At 48.7% G+C, this 21,349-nt stretch overlaps 1 protein-coding gene across 1 annotated transcript in view; it reads right to left on the bottom strand.

Moving 5' to 3' along the window:
- The window catches only part of EEF1AKMT4 (EEF1A lysine methyltransferase 4), a 28,610-nt gene extending 8,129 nt beyond the window's left edge, over window positions 1–20,481 (bottom strand). The window contains exons 1-2 of the mRNA XM_066621563.1: window positions 20,316–20,481; window positions 5,492–5,775 (exon numbers count right to left, since the gene is read on the bottom strand). Coding sequence (XP_066477660.1) covers window positions 5,492–5,775; window positions 20,316–20,481 — 450 coding nt within the window. The remainder of the gene's footprint in view (window positions 1–5,491; window positions 5,776–20,315) is intronic.
- Window positions 20,482–21,349: the final 868 nt, after the last annotated feature.

The following is a 21,349-nucleotide window of genomic DNA, read 5'->3' on the forward strand; positions in this document are numbered from 1 at the left end:
ATGGAGCTGGAATGCAACAGAAGGCGGCCTTCCCCCCCCCCCCCCCCACTAAAAAGGACACAAAAAGAGGCTTGAATGGTAAGGGGAAAGTTTTCTATTTTACACTTGCAAAGCCAGGTGGGTCTTTTTCTTGATATGCTTGAAACAGAAGAATTTTAAACTGGGCACTGGGGAGGGCTGAAGTTCTCACTGATTCTTTTTGGGGGGATGTTATTGCAGACAGACTACAGAGTAAGCTCCATTGACCACTATGGGACTTATTTCAGAGTAGACATGCATAGCCTTTGGTTCAAAGGCTGCAATTCTACCCATACTTTCCTGAGAGTAATCCCCATTGACCACTATGGGACTTACTTCAGAGTAGATTCACTTGGTAGAACAGGACTGGCTCCCCCTTATTTAATTATTTTATTTTAATTATTTATAATTATTTATTGTAATTTGCTTGATGATATCACTTCTGGCCATGACATCACTTCCAATGGGTCCTGGACAGATTGTCATTCTAAAAAGTGGATCCCAGTGCTAAAAGTTTGAGAACAGCTGCAATAAGGTGTTAGTAAGTTGACACGGGGTGTGTGTGACTCTACAAGTTTTCAAAATCACTAAAATCAGAATTTGGAGGAATAATACCATCATGTTCTATATCAATCAATGCGTAATTTCATGCAGAATGCAATGAAACAAGCCACTTTGAAATATCTGTGTTCTAACAAAATGTACAGCCAAAAAACAGGTGGAGGCAGGGTGATGGTACACCACCATGCCCACCACCTGATGTGTTGCCCCGCCCACTACATGGAGTGATGCACAGGCCTCCCACACCGGGTGACGCAAATCCTAGTGACGCCACTGAGACAGAGAACTAGCATGTCAGACTGTAGCCTAGCCTTCTCTCTGAAATGCTTGTTTTCTATATGGAAGCGTGTTCCATAATCTGAACCAGCCCTACTGAAGCATGCAGCCCACACATTTACTACCTCACTGAGGACTAGCCAGCACAAGGCAGTAGAATTTTGGAGTGGACCACTTCACAATGCAGGGGAGGGGAGATATTTATCTTTTTTTTTTTAGACTGCTTCCCCATGTGAAAAGCTTCTCATTTGTAGCATGCTCGCACATCAGAGACAGCTACATTCAAACTAATGGTTTGCTATATGTAGGGAGCCATTTTAAGTTGGGAAAACATTCAGAAATATTTCTCTCTCTCTCTCCCTCCCTCACACACACACACACACACACACACACACACACAGCAGCCTAAGAAGGTACAGCCCAGAACTGATTGGTACCAAGGCCTGGACTGCATACACATGGAGCAGCTGGCAAGAACCAAGAGGCAGACTGCCAAGCTGGGAGAACTCTGCAATATACCACTTCAAGTGGGAGATGACATCCCCTGTGTTTCATGTACCTCACTAACACACAAAATCTGCAAGAAGAAGACCATAACAGGGTGAGAACTTAGTTAGGCCACCAATTTTCAATGCTTTTGTTCTGACAGTATATTGACCTCTGTGGTCTTTGCCTCTTGTGACGTCACTTCTGGGAGACTCTTCATGCTTTGCGTCTCACTTTCTAGGGCAACTGTCTATAGTAACAAACTGCTGTCCCTCTTCCTCTACCAGCCCTCAGAGGGAGCGGGACAGACAATGTGTTACTACAGGCAGTTGCCCTAGAAACAGACACAGAACATGGAAGAGTTTTTCAGCGATTATCAACTGCTGTGCTCCTACTCCCGTGGCACACCTGCAAACCTCTCATGGCACAATGATGTGCTGCCACACACTGGTTTAAAATCATCAGGATAGGCTGTTTCACCCCGCTGTGTTAGGGTTCTGTTTGGCTTAAAATACTTGCAGGACAACTTCAAAATGTTGCATCCATGCTGGAAGGCATACAGTGCACTGCACCACCTCCCCTGGCTGCATGTTACGGGACAAACCTAAGCAGCACCTGGATTCAACTTGCCAGCAGAGAAAACTGGGCAAGTTGAACAGGAACAGAGAATTTAACATGTTGACAATCCCTCTACATTCCCACTTCTTACCCATGAGAGGAATCCCATTCCATTAAGAGGCCTGACAAAGTGTACACCAAGGCCAGGCTTCTGTTCTCCCTATCTGGATATCCTACTGGAATTCCTGCTCTCATTAAGACAGGCAACAGAAAAACCATTTTTTAAAATATGGATGTCAACCTCGCTCATCTTTTCCATATTTAGGGTGTTCAGCCACAGGACTGAGACTTGCAGTCTGGCTTGGCAGTTGTCACATGTCTGTCTTGCTTCCAATTAAATGCTACAAAAGCTCACGCGTTTGTACCTGCTGCTGCCATCTGAAGCAAGACAAGTAGGGGAAAATTACAACCCACACCAGCCATCTCTGGCATGTTTTCCTTTCCTATTTAACACCACCCCACTGTGTCCCCACATGGCACAGGGGCCGCTGGGACTAGATTTTCAATATTGAAGATCACCTTGCAAGTTCATGATGGAGGGAAGATGATGATGACAACACCTTGCGAGTTCATGATGGCTGCTTCTGGCATCAAGATCAGTCACTGTGCTACATTTTTCTGTGCTACCCTCCAAGTCCTGTCAGTGGCCCTCAAATACAACCTACAGTCCCACCCTCTGACCTAGGTCCAACCATTCCAGTGTCTCCATAGGAATCAATCTCCACTAGCCCTGCTGTCCAGCCCTTGGTACACCACTGCTACCAGCACCTTTTCCTAAATGCCAGGAGATGAGTAGGGGAGCACCTGCCACAGAAACAAGTAACAATTTGGAAGGGGCAAGGAAATGTCTCCCAAAGAATCATAAAACACACTTATGTGATTGTTTGGCCAGAAATGCAAGTGGTTTGGAGCTCCGTGGGAGCGGAGACAAGGATGTACCAGACTCCTACCATTCTTGCAATTCTGTATGCTGAAGTTCACCTGATGAGTTTTTCTGATTTTTGAATCTTTTTAATTTGGTAAGGAATGGTACAGTTGCAAGGGCAAAAAGTATTGGAGAGAGCAAGTGCCATGTAGGCGTTCAGGATTCAAAGGCTGGCTTGGTCACAATGCTTACTGGGTTACAGTCAGGGTATTGCTATGTTTCAGTCAGGAAAAACAAGATTATCATCCAGCATTTTGTAAGCTGGGAAGCACTAGAGAGAGTACTACTGGTAAGTGAAGGACAGAACATAGCAGGCTATGCTGAGAAATAAGCAAGCAAACCCCACACAGGAGAATGCATGCATTGCCAACAGCTCAGGCAATTCAAAGAGAGCATTATCACCAGTATCCCAACTTATTTCTTTCAGATCAGAGTGTTCGTTAACCTCACCTGTGCTTTGCCTGGGGGCATATGGTTTGGATCACTTGCTCCAGTCACAGGGAGTTCCACAGGCACCGTTCTTTAGGGCACATGCTCCTCAACTATGGTACCAGGCTGTGTAGAGGAACTGTTGGAGAAGTTCTGCCTAGGAGCTCTGGTGCCACTCCTCTCGACCTACTACCCATTTTCCACTCAAACCAAGACTCAGCAACTCTCAGTGAAAAGCACACTCCTTCCCCCTTATCCTGAAAGGAAGAAGAGATTCCAAAATTTGCTGTATTGCTGCATGCTCGTTTCCTAGCTTCAAAGGAAACAGCTGCACACAAATACACCAATTGCCTTGCTCAGTGACCATGCCTGCACTCGCTGCCTCCTCCACTGGCAACAGAGGTCATCTGGAGATGTCCCTGAACAGCCTGCAAAATGCACTGACTTCACCTACTGGGGGCTTCCTAGACTCTCTGGAGGGAGCAATTCTGGAGAGAGGGGGCTGATGGGTAATGGACAAGGCTCAGCTAAGGGAGGTTGGGGCATTAAGGCAGGAAGGCTCCATTTCAGAGGAGGGAAGGACGGATTGCTGCCCCGCTTCAGGCAAAGACACATGGCAGGATTCCATCAGGGCAGTGAGGGACAGGAGGACCGACCCATGAAAGCGACCACTCAGAGCAGAGAAGCAAGGGAATGGTGGGGTGGGAAGTCCAATGGAAGAAGTGCAGAAGAGAGGGACAGAAGATGCCGGCAAAATGACTGCTGCAGTCCTCCCGTAAAGCTGGGCATTGCTTTGCAGGGTGGGTGCTTTTCCCAGGCAAAACAACGGCTATCCTGGTGGGAGCCCACGGCAAGCAAGACTGGCCTGGCATTGCACACAAATGCACATGTGCACACGCGTGCACACATACAGGCAGCTTGGAAATACAGGACATAAATGCAGCAAGAGGACAGAGGAAGAAGTGGGGGAGGAGCAGCCCCATCATTTCCCACAGGCAGAAAAAGCAGCAATTCCCCCCCCCGCGCCCCCCCAACACACCCTGCAAAATTCAACATGGGTCTCCGCTATCCTGCCAATTAATAATGGCCTGGAGGCATTGCCTGTTCCCATGGCAACACCAGTGCCTAGTCAATAGGGATGAGGGTTGGATGAGGGTTTCCATGGAAACAGGGAGAACTCTCCGGTCAAATCTTTTTGTGGGAAGGAGAAAATCGGGAAGCTAATGAGACAGAACTGGGGAGTGGAACAGGAAAAGGGAGAGAGGGGGGGGGGAAGCCAACACCGTGTCAGCAGGCAGCTCCCTTTGCTCCCCAGGCCTGGAGGCCAGGACCAAAGGCCCTTCCCAGGGTGGAGCTGGAGGATTCTTGACCCCCACAACTCCCCATCACTGGGACCGGCTGCTCCACACTCCCTCCCCACCCGGCCCAGGGCTGTATCCTCAGCCAGGCAACCTCAAAGATGTTTTATTACAAACTGAAACTGTACTATCTGCAAGCTGCCATTTTTGGCAGGAACCAAGGCACTGCCATGGCAACCAGGGCAATTCAAGTTGGGAGGGAGAAAAGGTTTTCCATGCAACTTGATAGAATCTCTAGTTAAGGGGATGCCAATGAGAGCCAAGGGCCACCCCATTCCAACAGCGAGCAATGCCAGTGCTCAGATACGAGTGACATCCATGGCCTTCTGCAGTGGGCTGGCAACAACCTCTTGGAGGGGGCTCCACCCAACTGCCCTGGCAACATCTGCACCAGTTTACCTCTCCCAGGCCATTTCAACAGCTAACTTCTGAAAATGGGCCACTGCAGGTGTATATCCATGAAAATGTTCCCTTCTGCCCAAATGACACTCGGCTCACGAGGACGCTCATGAGGACTAGAAACATACTTTTAAGCCATTGCTGCCCAACGTTGCATATACACAACAGGGATAAAATGTGTACACCTGTGGGCTGGGCAGAAATGGGTTAAACAAGCTTGGATTTTCTTTTAGTAGAAAAACAAAATTCTGCAGAAACACTAAGTAGAAAGAGAAAGACACAAGCGGAAACGCACAAGAGTCTTGAAACACAGTCAGGAAACATTCTCCATTTCAAGTATCCACATGCTGGATTGGTAAACGACAGTGTCGTCAAGCACAAGTCTTATGCGCCTGTGCCAGCAGGAGACCATGCCACTCACCTCTGTTAGCACCTGGTCCAGCAGCACCCTGGCCTCGCGAGAGACGTGCCAGGGGTCGGTTTCCCCCACCATCATGGAATCCAAAGTGCCCTTCTCCAAGACCACATCAAAACTCCCATCCAGAAAGGTCAAGGCTCGAGCGTCCATGATTGCCCAGTGCAAGCCTGGGCAGTGGGCGTAGCGCTCCTGCATGCTTGTGATGCATGCTGCTGAATAGTCTATGCTGGTGATGTCTGTATACCCAAGTCGGAAGAGGTCATAACTCAGAGCACTGTTCCCACAGCCTGCAAGAGATGTGGTTTTGGGTCAGTTACAGTTGAGACACATCGGACTGTTTCCCATATATAGCGGCATATTAGGGCAACTCCCTGAAGGCATGGCTCACCTTGAAATCTTATAGATGTTGTGTCCCGTCCCTCCCGCAACAAACAGTCTACTTATTCCACATCGTGGATGAGGACACAAGGAACTCTTCATCTCCCTTTCCCAAGAGAGTAATTCATCCCTACTAAGGATATGCTCAGATGTTTCATCAAGCTGGTCAACAAACCTGCTAACATTCTGCCTCCATTTTGCTCCCACTGCCCAAAATGGCTCTGAAAGGGAGGGGCTGCTTGTATGGTGCGTTCAGGCGCCTCCAAAACTTAGTGCTTTGCACCCCCTCTAGCTACGCCACTGGCCTGGTGGAGTCTCAGAAGTGGGGCAGGAAGGGGCCAAGGATTTCCTAGGCTCAGGAGTGGCGATTCAGTTCTGCAGTACTTCCACCCTCATGGCTTGCAGTCACAGAAAAAACCATCACAGAATAAAATACAGGTATTCCCCCCCCCTGTATTTGCGCAGGATGGGCTCCCACTGCTACTGTGAATACAGGAAACCACAGACAGTAGCACACCCTAAAACAAGCGGTTCATAAATTTCCCCCTTCTGTCACTCTCTCCTGTCTTTCTGAGGAGGCTTGCATTGTTTTCAGCCCTCCAACCCGCTTCCTGCTAGTTCTACCTGCTTCTTGTGAGTGTTTCAGGCAGCACAGAGGAGACAGCGACAAGAGGGCAGCAACAAAGATAAGTCATTTGCACGACGGGGGGGGGGGGCTTGTGAACCATGGATAAGTGAAACTGGTGATACAGAAGCCGCGGATACGCCTATATATACAAATCTGCATAAGTAATACAGGTTCCAGGATGTACGTTTTCTCGAAGGGAGTTCCTCTGTGTCCTGCTCATGTCTGGCAAGTTGAAGGAAATTGGGGGGGGGGCAATCTTCTTCTTAAGCAAGAAGTGAGCCTCTCTATCCTGTGCCTAGAAGATTCCTCTTCAGCAGCAGGAACCTGATGGTACAAGACAAGAAATAGGAAGCAGGTTGCAAGCCCTCCAGAGGCAGCAGGGATAGGGATACATATTAATCCAAGAACAAACTGAACAAACAAGACCACTGGCAGAGGGGAAATGCAGCATTTTTTTCTGCAAGCTGAACTCGTGTTAAAATTTTTGAGAATCTCAGGCTGTGCAGGAATGAAGAGATCTTTTATTCAGAGTATCAAAACCCCTACTTAACTGGATTCACACAGATGTAAGGAGCGGAAGAGACGGAAATATTCCATCTGCAGAACCACAAAGCCCCAGAAAATGGGCAGAAGCAGCTGTGGCTGGAGCAAAAGGAACCCCCAAATGTTCCAGTAATGGCCAGGGGGGCTGTGGGCTCCCATCTCCAACCCCTCTTTGAATGCATCTTGGATCAAGAACACACACACAAGTTCTTCCATCAGTGTCGCATTGAAGGCTGCACCTGCACATTGGTCAGATCAGGGTTTTCCAGCTCTGTTCCCAGAAATCTTGCTTGCGATTCCTTGGAAGCTTATCAACAGATCCTCAATGAAAAAATGGATAAGGACAGACCAACGAATGCCCTGAAAGGCATTCCACTCCTACCCATCTTTCCCTGCAATAGACAACCTCAGGGGAGTGCTGGACATGTTATAAAGTGCCTTCAGTTTGTGGTTAGATGACAGGCTAAGAAAGTCTGGCCAGCAGACCACGTGAACCGAACAGGCAGCCTAGAACTCCTCTCAGAATTCTCCGCAATTTGTCTGCAAGGGATTCTTTGCAGACACTTTCACGAGAAGAGCACCTAATGGGTTAGAGCAGGGGTCTCCAAACCCCGGTCCCGGGGGCCAGATGCAGCCCGTGGCCAGCCTCTGATCTCCTGAGAGCCTCTGGCCCAGCTGACCAAACACAACCAGAGTTGTGCTTGTGGGGTGGAGGAATGGCGGTCCATTTAAGTGTGTGCTTTATTTCTTGGGCTGTGTTTGTTCTTGGAGAAGTCCTGAACATTTGAGCCCACTCATTTATTCATTCATCTAAGTTCCATCTCTAATGTATTTATTTAAATTTTATATTTAATTTTTTCCCCAGCCCTCGACACTGTACCAGATATTTGATGCACCCCTTTGGCCAAAATGTTTAGAGACCCCAGGGTTAGAAGACAGTGTGCGGGGATCAGTGGGCAACCATTCTCTGCATGCGCAAAGTTCTTAATTATTAAAAACATTTACATATACACACACCCCGCTTTTCAATAACCAAGCTCAGCAAGTGATTTGCACAGCAAAATGAAAAAAGAGATGGTGTCCCTGTCCAAGGGAGCTCACAATTTTAAAAAAGGGGGGCAACACAAAAGGGACATCAGAGTCACTGGAAAGGATGCTGTGCTGGGGTGAACAGGGACAGTTACTCTCCCCTGCTAAATATAAAGGAAACATCCCAGTTAGTTGCAGCAAAAAGCCCCCCCCCCCTAAATCCCCAACATTCTGCAGGGTCATTCTCACAGAAGTATCACCATGCCCTACAATGTATTTGTTCAAGTCTGTGTGTGAGGCACTGTGGAGAACATCTGTATATTATATGCACATATGATGCTAACTTCTCCCAAGTTGTAGACCATTAGTCCATCTAGCAGAGTCCTGTCTCCGGGGTCTTGCAGGATTTTGGATGGGGTCTTTCCCACCTGGAAATGCCAAGAACCGAACCCAAGGCCTTCTACATGCGAAGTATGTACACCACCACTTAACTGGGACCCTTCCCCTGAACACAGAAGGCCTTACAATCTAGGACAACTACATGTGCAGGCCACCTGATGGGAGAAAGGAATGCTAGGCCTAGTTCTCACAGAGGGTTGTTTCGCCCAGCCTTCAGACTGCAGGTGGGAACTCACATGACTCAATGTTCCCTATACAAAACATGTCTGCACATAGAAAATTACCATGTGAGTCCCCAACCCAGAGACCGGATTATCATCTCAGAGAGAACCAAGACTCAGCAGGGTCATTAAGCACTGAGAGCCCAACAGTGAGTGAAGCTTACCAGCTAAGAGACTGAGAAATGATCCAGAAGTTCCCAGTTCAAATCTTACCTCCACCATCAAGAAAGGAACACTACTGTGTAGAAAACCCAATTGTGCTATGCTCAGGTGAGCTGGGGAACCACAATTGGCCAGGTGGGCATACTATGTGCTCAAAGAGTGAAATATCCATCCAAAATGCATGACAGACAGACAGACATAATGCACGACACAGACAGAGTCCCCAGTTCAAGTGTTACTCATCATCATCAGCCTCTTGGCACAATAATACTGGCCTACTTTACAGTTCTGAAATAGCATGTGCGAAATGCCCCAAACATATAAATGCAATGGGTTCTGATTACTAGGTTCAACACCAACATAAAAGGCAATGGAAGCACCAGAGGAGGAATAGGGCCACAGCTACAAGGCAGGACTTGGCGCCTTGTGTATGCCAAGTGTGTGCTTACCTTGAACCATGTGCCTGAACTTTAGGGAGGGGAACAGAAGGGGGTTTGGCTCCTGGCAACGTCCGACCTGAAGCACTTCTCTTTTCCAAAACTGACTGTTGCAGCCAATTGCTGAATTTCCCAACTCCAAAAGTGGGCAATTAAGAACCTGCCCTCCAAACTCTTCCCCTCCAACAGCTCACTGACTCTAGAAAACACAGACAGGGGATGGGTAGGGGTGGGAAAAACAGGACCGAGTGGGTGCTGCAGATCACAATTAGTTTAATTAGAGATGAAGCAGCACTTAATGAGCAGGTTGCAAGAGGCACTTTAATTATTTTCACTTTGAGCTTGGCACTGATAAGCTTGGCACTCACACTTACAATGGAGGAGGCCTGGGGAAACACACTGCAAGCCTGGCACCTGAGCACAGATTCTGGTAGCAAGCCCAGAGGCCCACCTGCATCCTGGGGTCTTAACTGCCACCTTCTCTATTCCCAATGCATAATACACAAAGTGGGCTGCAGGCAGATGAGTGAAATATGACCTCCTCCAATGTGCTGAGGAAATGTGCCCCCCCATTAGGATTTAGTGCCCAGAGTTGTTTCTTCCCCAAGTTTCTAGCCCTATTTGATGGAGAAATCCTCTTGCATGCAGAGGCTGAGAAAACGAGTTCCCAAAGAAAGTGGATATTCTTAGCTGCCCAATGACAGAGGGGTGTGCAAGCAAAGGATGAAAACCTGGGTGTCAATGGATACACAAGATCCAGCCACCAGCTGCCCCTGGGAGGAGAGGTGATTGCTTGTAGTCTTCAGCAGGAAGCCGGGCTTGACAGACTTTGGGTGCCAGACTGTCAGGGTGTCTGGAGATTACACAGTGGTGCCCAGGAGGGAGGATGCTTTGCAGTCAAGTCCTCCAGGGGGTGACAGCAACTCTCCCCTGGGAAGGTTCAGCAGAGTTGACAGGAAAAATGAGTAGTCAGGATTCTCCCTCAGCCATCTCTTCCTGTCGCAGATAGTTATTTGCTTCCCCAAGCAGGTGTAGTTTTTCACTGCTCACCTTGTTTCACGCTTCAAGCTGCACACGATCCAAGCGAGAGCCACAATGAGCACGCAACCATCAATGTGGGGCCCTGCTGGAAACTCATCTCCCAGCAAGGCTCCTCAGGCACCCACCCAAACACTGCACAACAGCAGCCCACCATCACCTGGAGTCAGTCTCTTCCCCTCTCATTGTCTGAAAGTACCCAGCCACTCCTTCCCACCTGCAATTGCCAGCATCTCCTTGCCACGTGGGATCAGTCAAAGTTTGTCCCCACATACCACTGCAGCACGGGGAAGGTGTGCGGATGTGAGACATGTCACCAGGCCACCTGGTCGTGAGCAGAGGGATGTAGAGGTTGAATTCTGCACTTATCTCAAGTTCTGCAAAGGCGTCCTCCTGCAGCCCAGAATGCGGAATCCTGGCACCCCGCAGAAATTACTGAAGCAGAAGCCCCCAAACAGATCGGTGCTGCCAGTGCTCCCCCAGAAGAATCGGGGAACCGACTTTTCTACAAAGACAGGGAAGATCATGTCCTCCATTCCCTCATGTCTGCCAACTTGTTCACCCTGCTCCTCTTTAAGGGCAATGTCTTGTGGATTGCAGTTCAGAGTGGGGGCTGCACAAGGGAATGCAGTGGAATGGTTGTGACCACATAGACCCTAAAAAAAAATAGCACCATCGTTCCTCACATCTGAACATTTGACTTGCTTTCTGTGGAATGGCAGGATATAGAGAAGAAAGCTGTCACCTTAGTACTCTGGACAGGGGTCCCTGCTCTCTTCTATACACTTTTTCTTTGTGGCAGAGGCAGTTTTAAGTTGTACATTAAGCTCTTCAGTTTGTGTTGGTGTGATCTTCCTGCATTTAGTGCTTCACAAAGACAGGTTTACTGCCCTTTATAATCATCATCATCTATGATTTATAACAACTTGCTTATGGTGCTCAAAGAGCGGAGTGGCAATGAGTGTGCTTGTTCTTCACAGCGACACTAAGACAGTAACTTTCTGTAGTTTTGCAGTGCACTCCTCCACTCTGGGGCCAACTCCCAGAATCCAAATCAAGTGTGTCAAACCCTGCAACAGTCTGAAGAATACAGGTAGTCTCTAGCAGTCCCTAAAGCCCACAGCAGCACTGGTCTTTCTGGTCTTTCACTATGACCAGAAAGACCAGGAGTAACACACAAGATTGGTATTCAGAGTCACCAGGTGAAAGAAATTGGAAACAAACCCACCAGAGCCTTTGGAGGAAATGGAGTTGCCACAGCATGGGCTTCTGCACAGAGGAGATTTATGACCCACAGACAGGACTGCAGGGGCTGCCTCGTTTGGAAGCAGACTGATTTACATGTCAGCCAATCTCACTAGAACTTATGGCTCCATAACACACCAATTGCTCACAATTAAGATTTGTGCTATGAATGTGTAACCACTAGCTTTCTGTTGTGCAACATTCTGGATTATAAAGGTGTTGGTTCAATTCCTACTCCCCACCCCAATTAAAGCCCAAATATGAACAGGTTACTCACATCTGTTCCTCATGAGTCACAGCCTGGTCTCTTCCTTTCCTCCCCACTCTTCACTTTCTCACTACTTCCCCCCATCAAAATTCAGAGCATAAGCTTTAGGAGCAAGGACCCATATTTTTGGCTTCTGTTACTTGCAATGCTCTCATAAAAGGGAAACAACACCACTGTGTACAGAAGTTGGACATTTGTCATGAATTTGCCCCCAGTTCGCATGTTCCACATTCTTGAGCTGTCACATGTGCAATGCTCATGCTTGCAAGAGACGGAATTTGATTTGGTACCACTATGGATACAAAGGGGCACTGTGACCTTTAAACATGCAGGAGGATGTCCCGAAGTGCTCTTCTCAAAAAGAAAAGAAACTTTGGGTCCCCTTCAGTGCTATTGGGCAAGCCACTCCCAAGATTTGAAGAGCTTTAAAACTACTGTACTCCTACAAGAAAGAGCTCTGTGGAAAGGGACAGGGAGATACATGTACCTGAAGGGATGGTGTGGACCATGTATTTGGAGAAGAGCCATGATTCAGTGGTCTGGTGTGCAGAACAGCCAAGCATGTTCAATTCCTGGAAGCATCACCAGTTAAAGGGATCTGAGATAGCAGTATTGCAAAGGACTGGGAAGAGGTTGCTCTGGCCTAGATAGACCAAAGATCTAAAACAACAAAAGGCAGCTTCATATACTGTATTTCTAGTGCAGTACAGAATTTCCCACTATTGTGGTCCCAACCAGGGAATTTGACACTATATGGACTATCCAACCACCTGTACACCTCCAAATTTTGACCTACTCCTACCTCCCCCCCCCAATCCTAAACCCCACATTTTCCAGCACAGCAGAGGACCTGGCTGCTTTTAATCACATATCAGGCAGACCGCTCCTCTAACAGGATCAGGCGATTAGGCCCGGTAAATCCCAGCCTGCTTGGAAACTCTACCTCCCTCCAAATATCAGATTACGGAAGCACCAGGTTAAAAGCTACTAGAGCAGCAGCCAGATCAGAGAGATAAAGCATCAGGTAGGATTAATGGGGGCTTAAACTCCACTCCTCCCTGGTCAGTACTTTCTCCACCCATAAACCAGGATGCTGTTAATTTGCTGGGTAGGATGAGGATGGCAGAATGGAGGGTGCTGCACAGAGCTGCAGAGGCCCCAGGAAAGGATCGATGAAATAACACAGAGATACCATGTGACGACAAGCAGGAGCACTGATGCTGCTCAGAGAAGGAGTGAGCGGGCCAAACAGCAGCTGAGGCTTGCATAACAAGCTGGACCAGGCTTTCTAGGGACAGAGCCATTTCCAGCCGATAGCATGAGATCCATGCTTCAAATCAACGCATTCCAGATTCAGCACTGGGAAAGAGACAGGAACCTCGCTCATCACAATGCAGTCCTTTAGGTGGGGGGAGAAGCGTGGTGCAGTTACAGTACAGCAAGTGCCACAAGATGCCATGTAAGTGCCCCTCCCATTGCCATTGGAGCCATTTGGGGCAGCAAAGGCAATGTGCAGGTACATCACTACAGTACTGTCTACACTGGCTACACTACTGTCACAGTGAAACTCTTGTTTGGTTGTGTGCTTCTTTCCAAGTTCAATACTTGACAAGTTTGGCAGAGTTCTTGCTCTTTACCAAAAGTTTCTGTTAAATGCAATTTTGTGGCAAAGCCACACATGCCTCAAACTGTGGAGCTGGGGGAGACCAAGATGCCAGCTAGCCATGATGCAAGGCAGGCCCAGCCAACCACCACTTGCCCCAGTCCTTCCGAGCAACCGGTTCAGAACATGGCATGCCACAGAGCAGATAACACTGGTGAACAACTGGCTACTCTCTAGCTTGCAAGTCATGGTTCAATGTTACAGAGGCAACACACACACACACTTTTGTGTGCGGGAGCAAGTAAGGGGCTAAAAGGTGCACCAGTAAAGGGAACACAGCTGGAAACCAGGCAGAAGAGCTGGTAGGAACGCAAGCCAGAGGGACCAGCTTTTTACACACAAATACTCTGTGTAGATAGTCTAGCATGGTGTAGGTCAAGGAAAATCAGTAACGGGCAGACTAGTAGTTGATCTACCATACCATAATCTTCTGTAGTGTATACCAAAATGCAAGTGTACACCAAAAAAACAAATAGCATGAATGCAAATATACACGCGAGCTGGTGAACAGACTCAAAAAATTTAATGCTATAGCATAATCTGAGCTAAACAGACCTGATTAGTGCTTGATTGGAAACCTTGGGGAATTAGGCTTGAGCTTCCTACAAGGAAGCAAGAAAACTGTACACATTCACAATTCCCAGGAGCCTGGCCTGGCTGTACACTTGGCAGAAAACTCAGGTTAGTGGCCACATGATGCGTGAAAAGGTGCACCAGGTCATTTGCAGGCCCTTCTTTCTTGATGCCTTACAAGCTTTGCACAGCGGAAACATGTTCCAAAAAGACAGTTTCCTAAATATGACAGGCTGTGCTTTCCCCCCCACTCTTGTGGGGAGGAGCAAGAGCAGTGTGGGCTGGCAGAGTTTCATAAATAAAGCTATCTTTGAGGATAAAGTGGCTCCCATAGCAGATTAAGCTGTCTTGAGAATCTTGATAGGACCATAAGGCAAGATATAAATTCAAGACAGGAATATTTACACAGATTCCTGTTTGTTGATACATATTAAAAGAGGGTATAAAAATATACCTGAGACAGACAGCCACAATTAACCTGTATATTTAAGGCACATGCAATTAAAAATCTGCATATAATTTCCAGGGCAGATGCTAAAAGGAGCGTTGGTGGACAAGTTGCTCTTATACTACGACAGACTTACTATCAACTGACAGAGCAAAAAGCTTGAGTCGGCTGTGGAAGAATCCCGACAGATGGGTTCAAATTCCCAAGAGACAAGCCCAATGAGACCCCAGTTCCTTTTTATTTGCTTCTTGGTTTCCAGACCTTCCTGTGTCTCAAGAGTCACACTCTGAACCTCACTCTCTGCATGCAGAAACCTAACTCTAAGCAAATGGAAGCCGGCATTCCAAAGGCTTATGAAAAGCAAGCTGTCTGTCCCCTAGCAGCAATATCAGCCATGCAGAATGACAGTATCAGAGAATATTGAAGGAGAAAAAAAACCGAAACAGAAATAAGTTTCTAGTCCTCATTACTCTTTGGAAACATTGCAAGCAGTTTCCAGTGGTCAGGAGCAGGGTTTCTAAGCACTGCTCAAATTCCTGTTTCCAATATGGTATAAATGGGCCCCCAACCATGTTCAATATTCCAGGATGCAAGAGACAAAACTGAAAGGTTCTGCAGAGAAAACAGGCCTCCCCTTACAGAGGAAAACACTCCTAACCGTTACCAAAGGCTCATCAGGAATGGCTCACCAGCGGCCCCAGGGTGACTCAGTCATTTAATATTGATACAAGTGCCTATGTGGCCCCTCCTGCAGGAACAGTCCCCTCCCCAAAGGGGCAGATCATCATCAAAATTCTGGATCCCTGGCAAGGAAGGTTAAAGTATTCATCCCAAAAGGTGCCACACTGCCCTCTAGTGGTGACAAATCGTGCTGCCTGTTTACAAGGAAACAAACCTGCAGCACACAGAGGTTCTCGCTTAATTCACCTCCCTTCTGTGATCTGAGGCCTCCCTGCACATCACCAAGCAAGTCCTGAAGATTCCAGATGGAAGTCACCAAACTCACAACTGCTGTCCATCAAAAAAGTGGTCCTCCTTAAGATCAGAGCTTACCGTTCTGCCTCCACGCTGTGTGTATTTTGAGTAGATCTGGGCACCGGGACGTTCTGGGCAGTTGCATCTGTTGCCTGGCATCCCAGAAGGGCTGTGCAATAGGACGTCCAGGTAGATGCGACTGCCCAGAGCGTTCCAGGCCCCAGATCTATTCAGAATTCATGCAGAGTGGACAAGAGTGGTACGCCCTGCTCATGGAGTGCTTTACCCAAACCCCAGATCCAGCCCCTAGAAAGCTTTGGAAAGCTCCGATTTAAAACTACAGGCATGCGCCACTTAACAACCATTTGCTTAATGACAGATTGCATATAGGACGGTGGTCAAAGTACAATAAAGATGCTCTTAATGTAGCAATTGCGTCTCCCATAGCCTGCAGCAGAGCGTCTGTTTACACAACAGAGAGGCAATCTATCTCCAGTAGTCTGTGCAGTCAGCTAGTGTCTGGCAAGTAGCGTCTGTTTATACAACAAAGGCAAAAAGATTGGACTGAATGTTCACTTAATGATGAAATCACATAACAGGTATAAGAGAATGTATCTCTGTTGTTAAGTGGCGCACACCTGTATTCCTAAGCTTCATGGCTTATCTATCCACCCCTTCTTCCCATCATCTCCTCCTCTGCCAGAAAAATCAAAACATTGATTGAAAGACCTGTCTCACTGAAGACAGAACAATGCAAAGCCAGACACCTGAATACCTGGAAATACAACTGATTTGTGTCATACATTCCGACGACAGAAACCAGGGACCCAGTTGCAGAACATGAGCAAAGCAATGTCTATGTCACAACGATTTTGTCATCTCCATGCACAAATACAGGCTACTCTGAGACCCAGTCTACATGTACCACAGAAGAAGGTGGTAAGTTTGGACTGAACCATCCAGTGGAAGACGCCATTTTTCCAATGCTCACCCATGTACCCATAAACCACTTGCAAGTAAAAAAAAAAAATAGACAGCACAACAAAAGAGTGGTTTGAGCCCAGCCTCCTCCTTGCTGTGCTTGACAGTCTACTTGCAAGGTGACTGTTGTTCCACATATGGGAGCACTTAAACATATGTGTCCCCTACCTGCAGTCCATTCTACCACCTCATTCTGCTGAATGGGTAAAACAGTTCTAAACCACTTTGCTTTGCATGGTACAAAACCTGTTGCCTTCCAAAACTCGGATAACAGCTCAGAATCTCACAGGGAAGCCAACCACTCTCTATAGCTTGCAGGACTGCAATGTCTGCTGCATTCGGCCCCCTGCCCTCCTCACACACCACTCTTCCTTTGCCCTTGAGATACACACTTCAGCTACAGTACTAATTACCCAAAGCTACCACAAAAATCACCTTGCTTACAATACAGAGAGGGCACACCACGGCAGACTTTCTACTGTACTCACTTCAGATTAGGTAAGAAATGTTTAGATAGCTTGATGCTGATACTAGAGAAACAAAACATTTGGATTTATTGCACTCACATGCAAAACCCCTTCTTCCCATTAATGTTCTCCTCTCCATTAAGGCACTCTTTCCTCAGGGCACTGGAAGGACATGTGCACAGAGCTGCTACCCAGGAAAACCATTCCATGACCATTGGTTGCAGAGGGGCTTCTCAGCTCTTCCACAGCAGCAACAAACTACCAGCTGTGTGTTGCTGCTGCCCTCTAGTGGCAGCAGTCTTGTGTTGCTTTTGTGACTTGCATACAATGCATTCCATCTTAACTCTTATTAATCATAAATTAAACACAACAGCCTCAAAACACGCAGCACTTTAGATACAGTTAAAATACAGGCTCCTGCCCCCAAGGGGTTTACAATCTAGATACAGTACTGACACAGGAGAAACAACAGAAGATAGGAAAGGGATGGAGGTAGGGAGGGGAAGCAGGTGTGACTGTTTCAGCTGCACATACTTTTGCTGAATTTGCTGCACACACTTTTGCTTCAGTAGGGAACGGGGACCAAGGTGTGATGCCAATGACTTTAAAGATAGGTGGGTTCTGAGAAGGGCGTTGAAACAAGTGAGCAAGGCAGCACCTTATAGGTGTCCTGGGAGGCTGTTCCAAGAGTTAACAGGCAGTAGAGGAAAAAGGAGGTGCTATCCAAGAAAGTAGGAAATCTTTGAACAGTTTCCTATACAATATCTATTTCCCTTACTCTTAAAGAACACAGTAGTGGTCAAGCTAATATAGAGCACTGTTTCTCAACCAGTGGTACTAGCACCACTGGTGATAGCTGTGGTGGTGTCTGGTGAAATTCACAGGTCCCCCCCCCCCACTCCTGACAGCGAGACCAGCAACACAATGTGACAAGCAGTGGTAGGCGACTCGGCAGGCAGAGCTTCCGCACACACCTTTCATGTGCTTGAAAAAGCCCTTCTATCTGCCCTGAGCCTCTTAACAGTGATTGTCGCATTACACCTGTTCTCCCAATCCAGAAATAACTGGTGCTGGCATCATCACCAGTTACTTCTGGTAGTATTTCCAATAAGTGGATCACACAAAGTGGTACAGCGGGGGACAAACTTTGAAAAATGCTGATACAGAGCAATGGGTCCCTGTACCACAGAACAGCCTTTGGGATGGAAATTAGGAGTATACAGAACAAATCAAGTGGCCAAACATTTGGCCAAAGTTGTTTGCAGCCCACCAAACAGGGTTGCCCTACATTTTTTTTTTGAAGTTCTTGATATTTGACTTCATTACATGCTGCGGCAATGAGTTCCATGTGTCACTTGAGCACTGTGACACAGGCATCTCATGTGTCTTATCTGTGCCACTTCACAACCATGCTGCAATGTAGTTTCATTACTCCATTTTAGATTAAGAGCAGAGACTGAAGGACAGACTTGCTCAAGGTTGTCTATGACTCAACACTTCAATCCTATGCACATTTTCCTGTGGTAAGTCTCATGGAATACCACATAATTTACTTCTGAGTAAACAAGCACAGGATTGCAGAGTAGGCCTCCTGTGTCCAAGCCCAGCACCCCATCCAACACATCCTCTCTCACACAGCATAGAATGGAGGCTGCATTCAGTTACTGAAGTTAGCATATGGATTGCATTCTCACTGCTCCCCCAAGGCATACCCCAATACCACAAACGGCAAAAGAATTAGCAATGATTTAGAAACAAATATTGATGCTTGTAAATAGGGAGGTGGTTTCACAACCCACCAAATAGGAATTTTGCATTCAAAATGGTCTCCCTCAACTCAAATGATGGAATGGGGCAGCATTACAATGGCAGCTGGTCCAAGCTGGGAGCTTGCGTCCTGAGTACACTTCTGTACTGCAGCGAGTCATGGACTCTTCGCCCACAACAGGAGAGGAAACTGAGCGCTTTCCACATGCGCTGCCTCCGACGCATCCTCAGCATCACCTGGCAGGACAAAGTTCCAAACAACACAGTCCTGGAACGTGCTGGAATCCCTAGCATGTATTCACTGCTGAAACAGAGACGCCTGCGTTGGCTTGGTCATGTCGTGAGAATGGATGATGGCCGGATCCCAAAGGATCTCCTCTATGGAGAACTCATGCAAGGAAAGCGCCCTACAGGTAGACCACAGCTGCGATACAAGGACATCTGCAAGAGGGATCTGAAGGCCTTAGGGATCGACCTCAACAAGTGGGAAACCCTGGCCTCTGAGCGGCCCGCTTGGAGGCAGGCTGTGCAGCATGGCCTTTCCCAGTTTGAAGAGACACTTTGCCAACAGTCTGAGGCTAAGAGGCAAAGAAGGAAGGCCCATAGCCAGGGAGACAGACCAGGGACAGACTGCACTTGCTCCCGGTGTGGAAGGGATTGTCACTCCCGGATTGGCCTTTTCAGCCACACTAGACGCTGTGCCAGAACCACCTTTCAGAGCGCGATACCATAGTCTTTCGAGACTGAAGGTTGCCAATACATAATATACAATGGCAGCTGTAGCCTGACCCAGTTCACTCAATGCAACCACACTGAAGACTACGTTATGCTTGGGGAAGTTAAAGAAAGAGCTGGTCCACTGCACTGACAGTCAGTTTAATGAGCCTCCCTACTACATTCAGTGTCGACCCCACCTTTAATATCAGGGATGTGTGGACGGTGGGGAGGCAGGCTGAGGCAGAGCCTCCTCACCAGAGTCCTTCAAAAAGCACCTCCACCATGTGATGCATCCATGCACTCACAACCCATGCACAAGTACAAGCTTTGAGATACATCTGAACCAGGGACATGTGGTAGGTGGGAAGGCAGGTGGGTTGTGAGTGCTTGCACACCTTACATGGTAGTGGTGCTTTTGGGAAGGACTCCAGTGGGGAGACTCTGCCTCACCTGCTTCCCCACCCAAGGCGCATCCCTGGTTTATATCACTCAGAATTAGCCACCAGCCTGGCTATCTGCAGGCAAGCAAGAGAGGACAGCACCAGGCAAGGCCACTTACTGGTCCGCTCTCACGAGCAAGCAGGGGGGCCCTTCCTCTGACCCCAAAGCAGACACCCCAACAGCCACTGCTCCAGATGGGGGAGGCATCAGGAGCCACCACCGGCTGCCCAGAAGGCGCGGAGGGCAGTAACAGGGACGGCTGGCAGAAGGAGCCCTGGTGGAGCCCGCTCCCCCCCCCACCTGGGCAAGGGAAGCTGCCCGCGATGACGTCGTGCTCACCCCCCCCCCCATGCGGTGAAGGGGCGCTGGACGGCCCTTGCCAGGCCAGGCTCTGCTGGGTGGAAGCTCCGGGTTGGGCGGGGCCGCGAGGGGGCGGCAGAGCCTCACCCAGCACCAGGACGCGGGCTTCGGGCTCCAGCTCCGCCTGCAGCGGCGCGCGGAAGGCCTCCAGCCCCCCGAACCACTCGGCCGGAGCGGCGCCCTCCTGCCGGTAGCGCGACTCCCAGTAGCTCCGCTCGCGGTAGCGCGCGTTCGACTCCCGAGGCCCCTCCATGCTCCGCGGGCGCCTTCGCCCACGTGGCCGCCGAAACCACGTGGAGCTTCCGGTCGCCACTTCCTGGTTGGGGCTGGTGTGATCCCGAAACGCTTCCCCCCGAAACAAGGCCCCGCCTCTTCCGGGCCGCCTGGAAGGAGCTATGGGAGGCCTGGCTGTGGAAGGGAGAAGCCTGTAGTGGGTGGGGAGGCTGGGGAGGCAGAGCCTTCCCTCTGGAGTCCTTTGAAAAGCACCATTACCGTGTGAGGTGAGGCAGAGCCTCCCCACTGGAGTCCTTCAAAAAGTGCTGCCACCGCGTGAGGCACTTAAGCACACTCAACAAGCGCATGGGTTGAGCGTGCTTGAGTGCCTCACAGGGCGCCAGCGCTTTTCAAAGGACTCCAGTGTGAAGGCTCTGCCTCCCCACCCACTGCACATCGCTGCTCCACACAGAAGAAAAGATCCCTGCAGTTAGAAAACTAGTGTGTCAGGGAAAAATATCCAGACTCGAACCCTTCTCACTACTGCTACCTGACTCTCTACATGCAGGAAGGACCCATGTCTCCTGGTGCTGTTCCACGTGGAGGTGTCTCCAGTCACAAAAGCCCCAGTAGGTCCGCAGTAGTACAGTCCATGTCTGGGTCTGCTATCTCAGTGAGGATGAGGCCTGCTCCCTACGACTCTCCCCAGCTCACCTGATGTCATCACCCCTGGGTGGGGAGACTAGATTGAGACACTGAAAAGTATGCAGGGGGTGGGTAGAGGGATGCTCTTTTCCTTCTCACACAACACCAGAACCAGGGGACAGCCACTAAAATTGGGTGGCAGGAGGGTTAGAATAAAGGAAATATGTCTTCACCCAGTGTGTAGTTAGTCTGTGGAACTCCTT

This window comes from Tiliqua scincoides, chromosome 3, assembly GCF_035046505.1.
Source record: "Tiliqua scincoides isolate rTilSci1 chromosome 3, rTilSci1.hap2, whole genome shotgun sequence".
NCBI lineage: Eukaryota > Metazoa > Chordata > Lepidosauria > Squamata > Scincidae > Tiliqua > Tiliqua scincoides.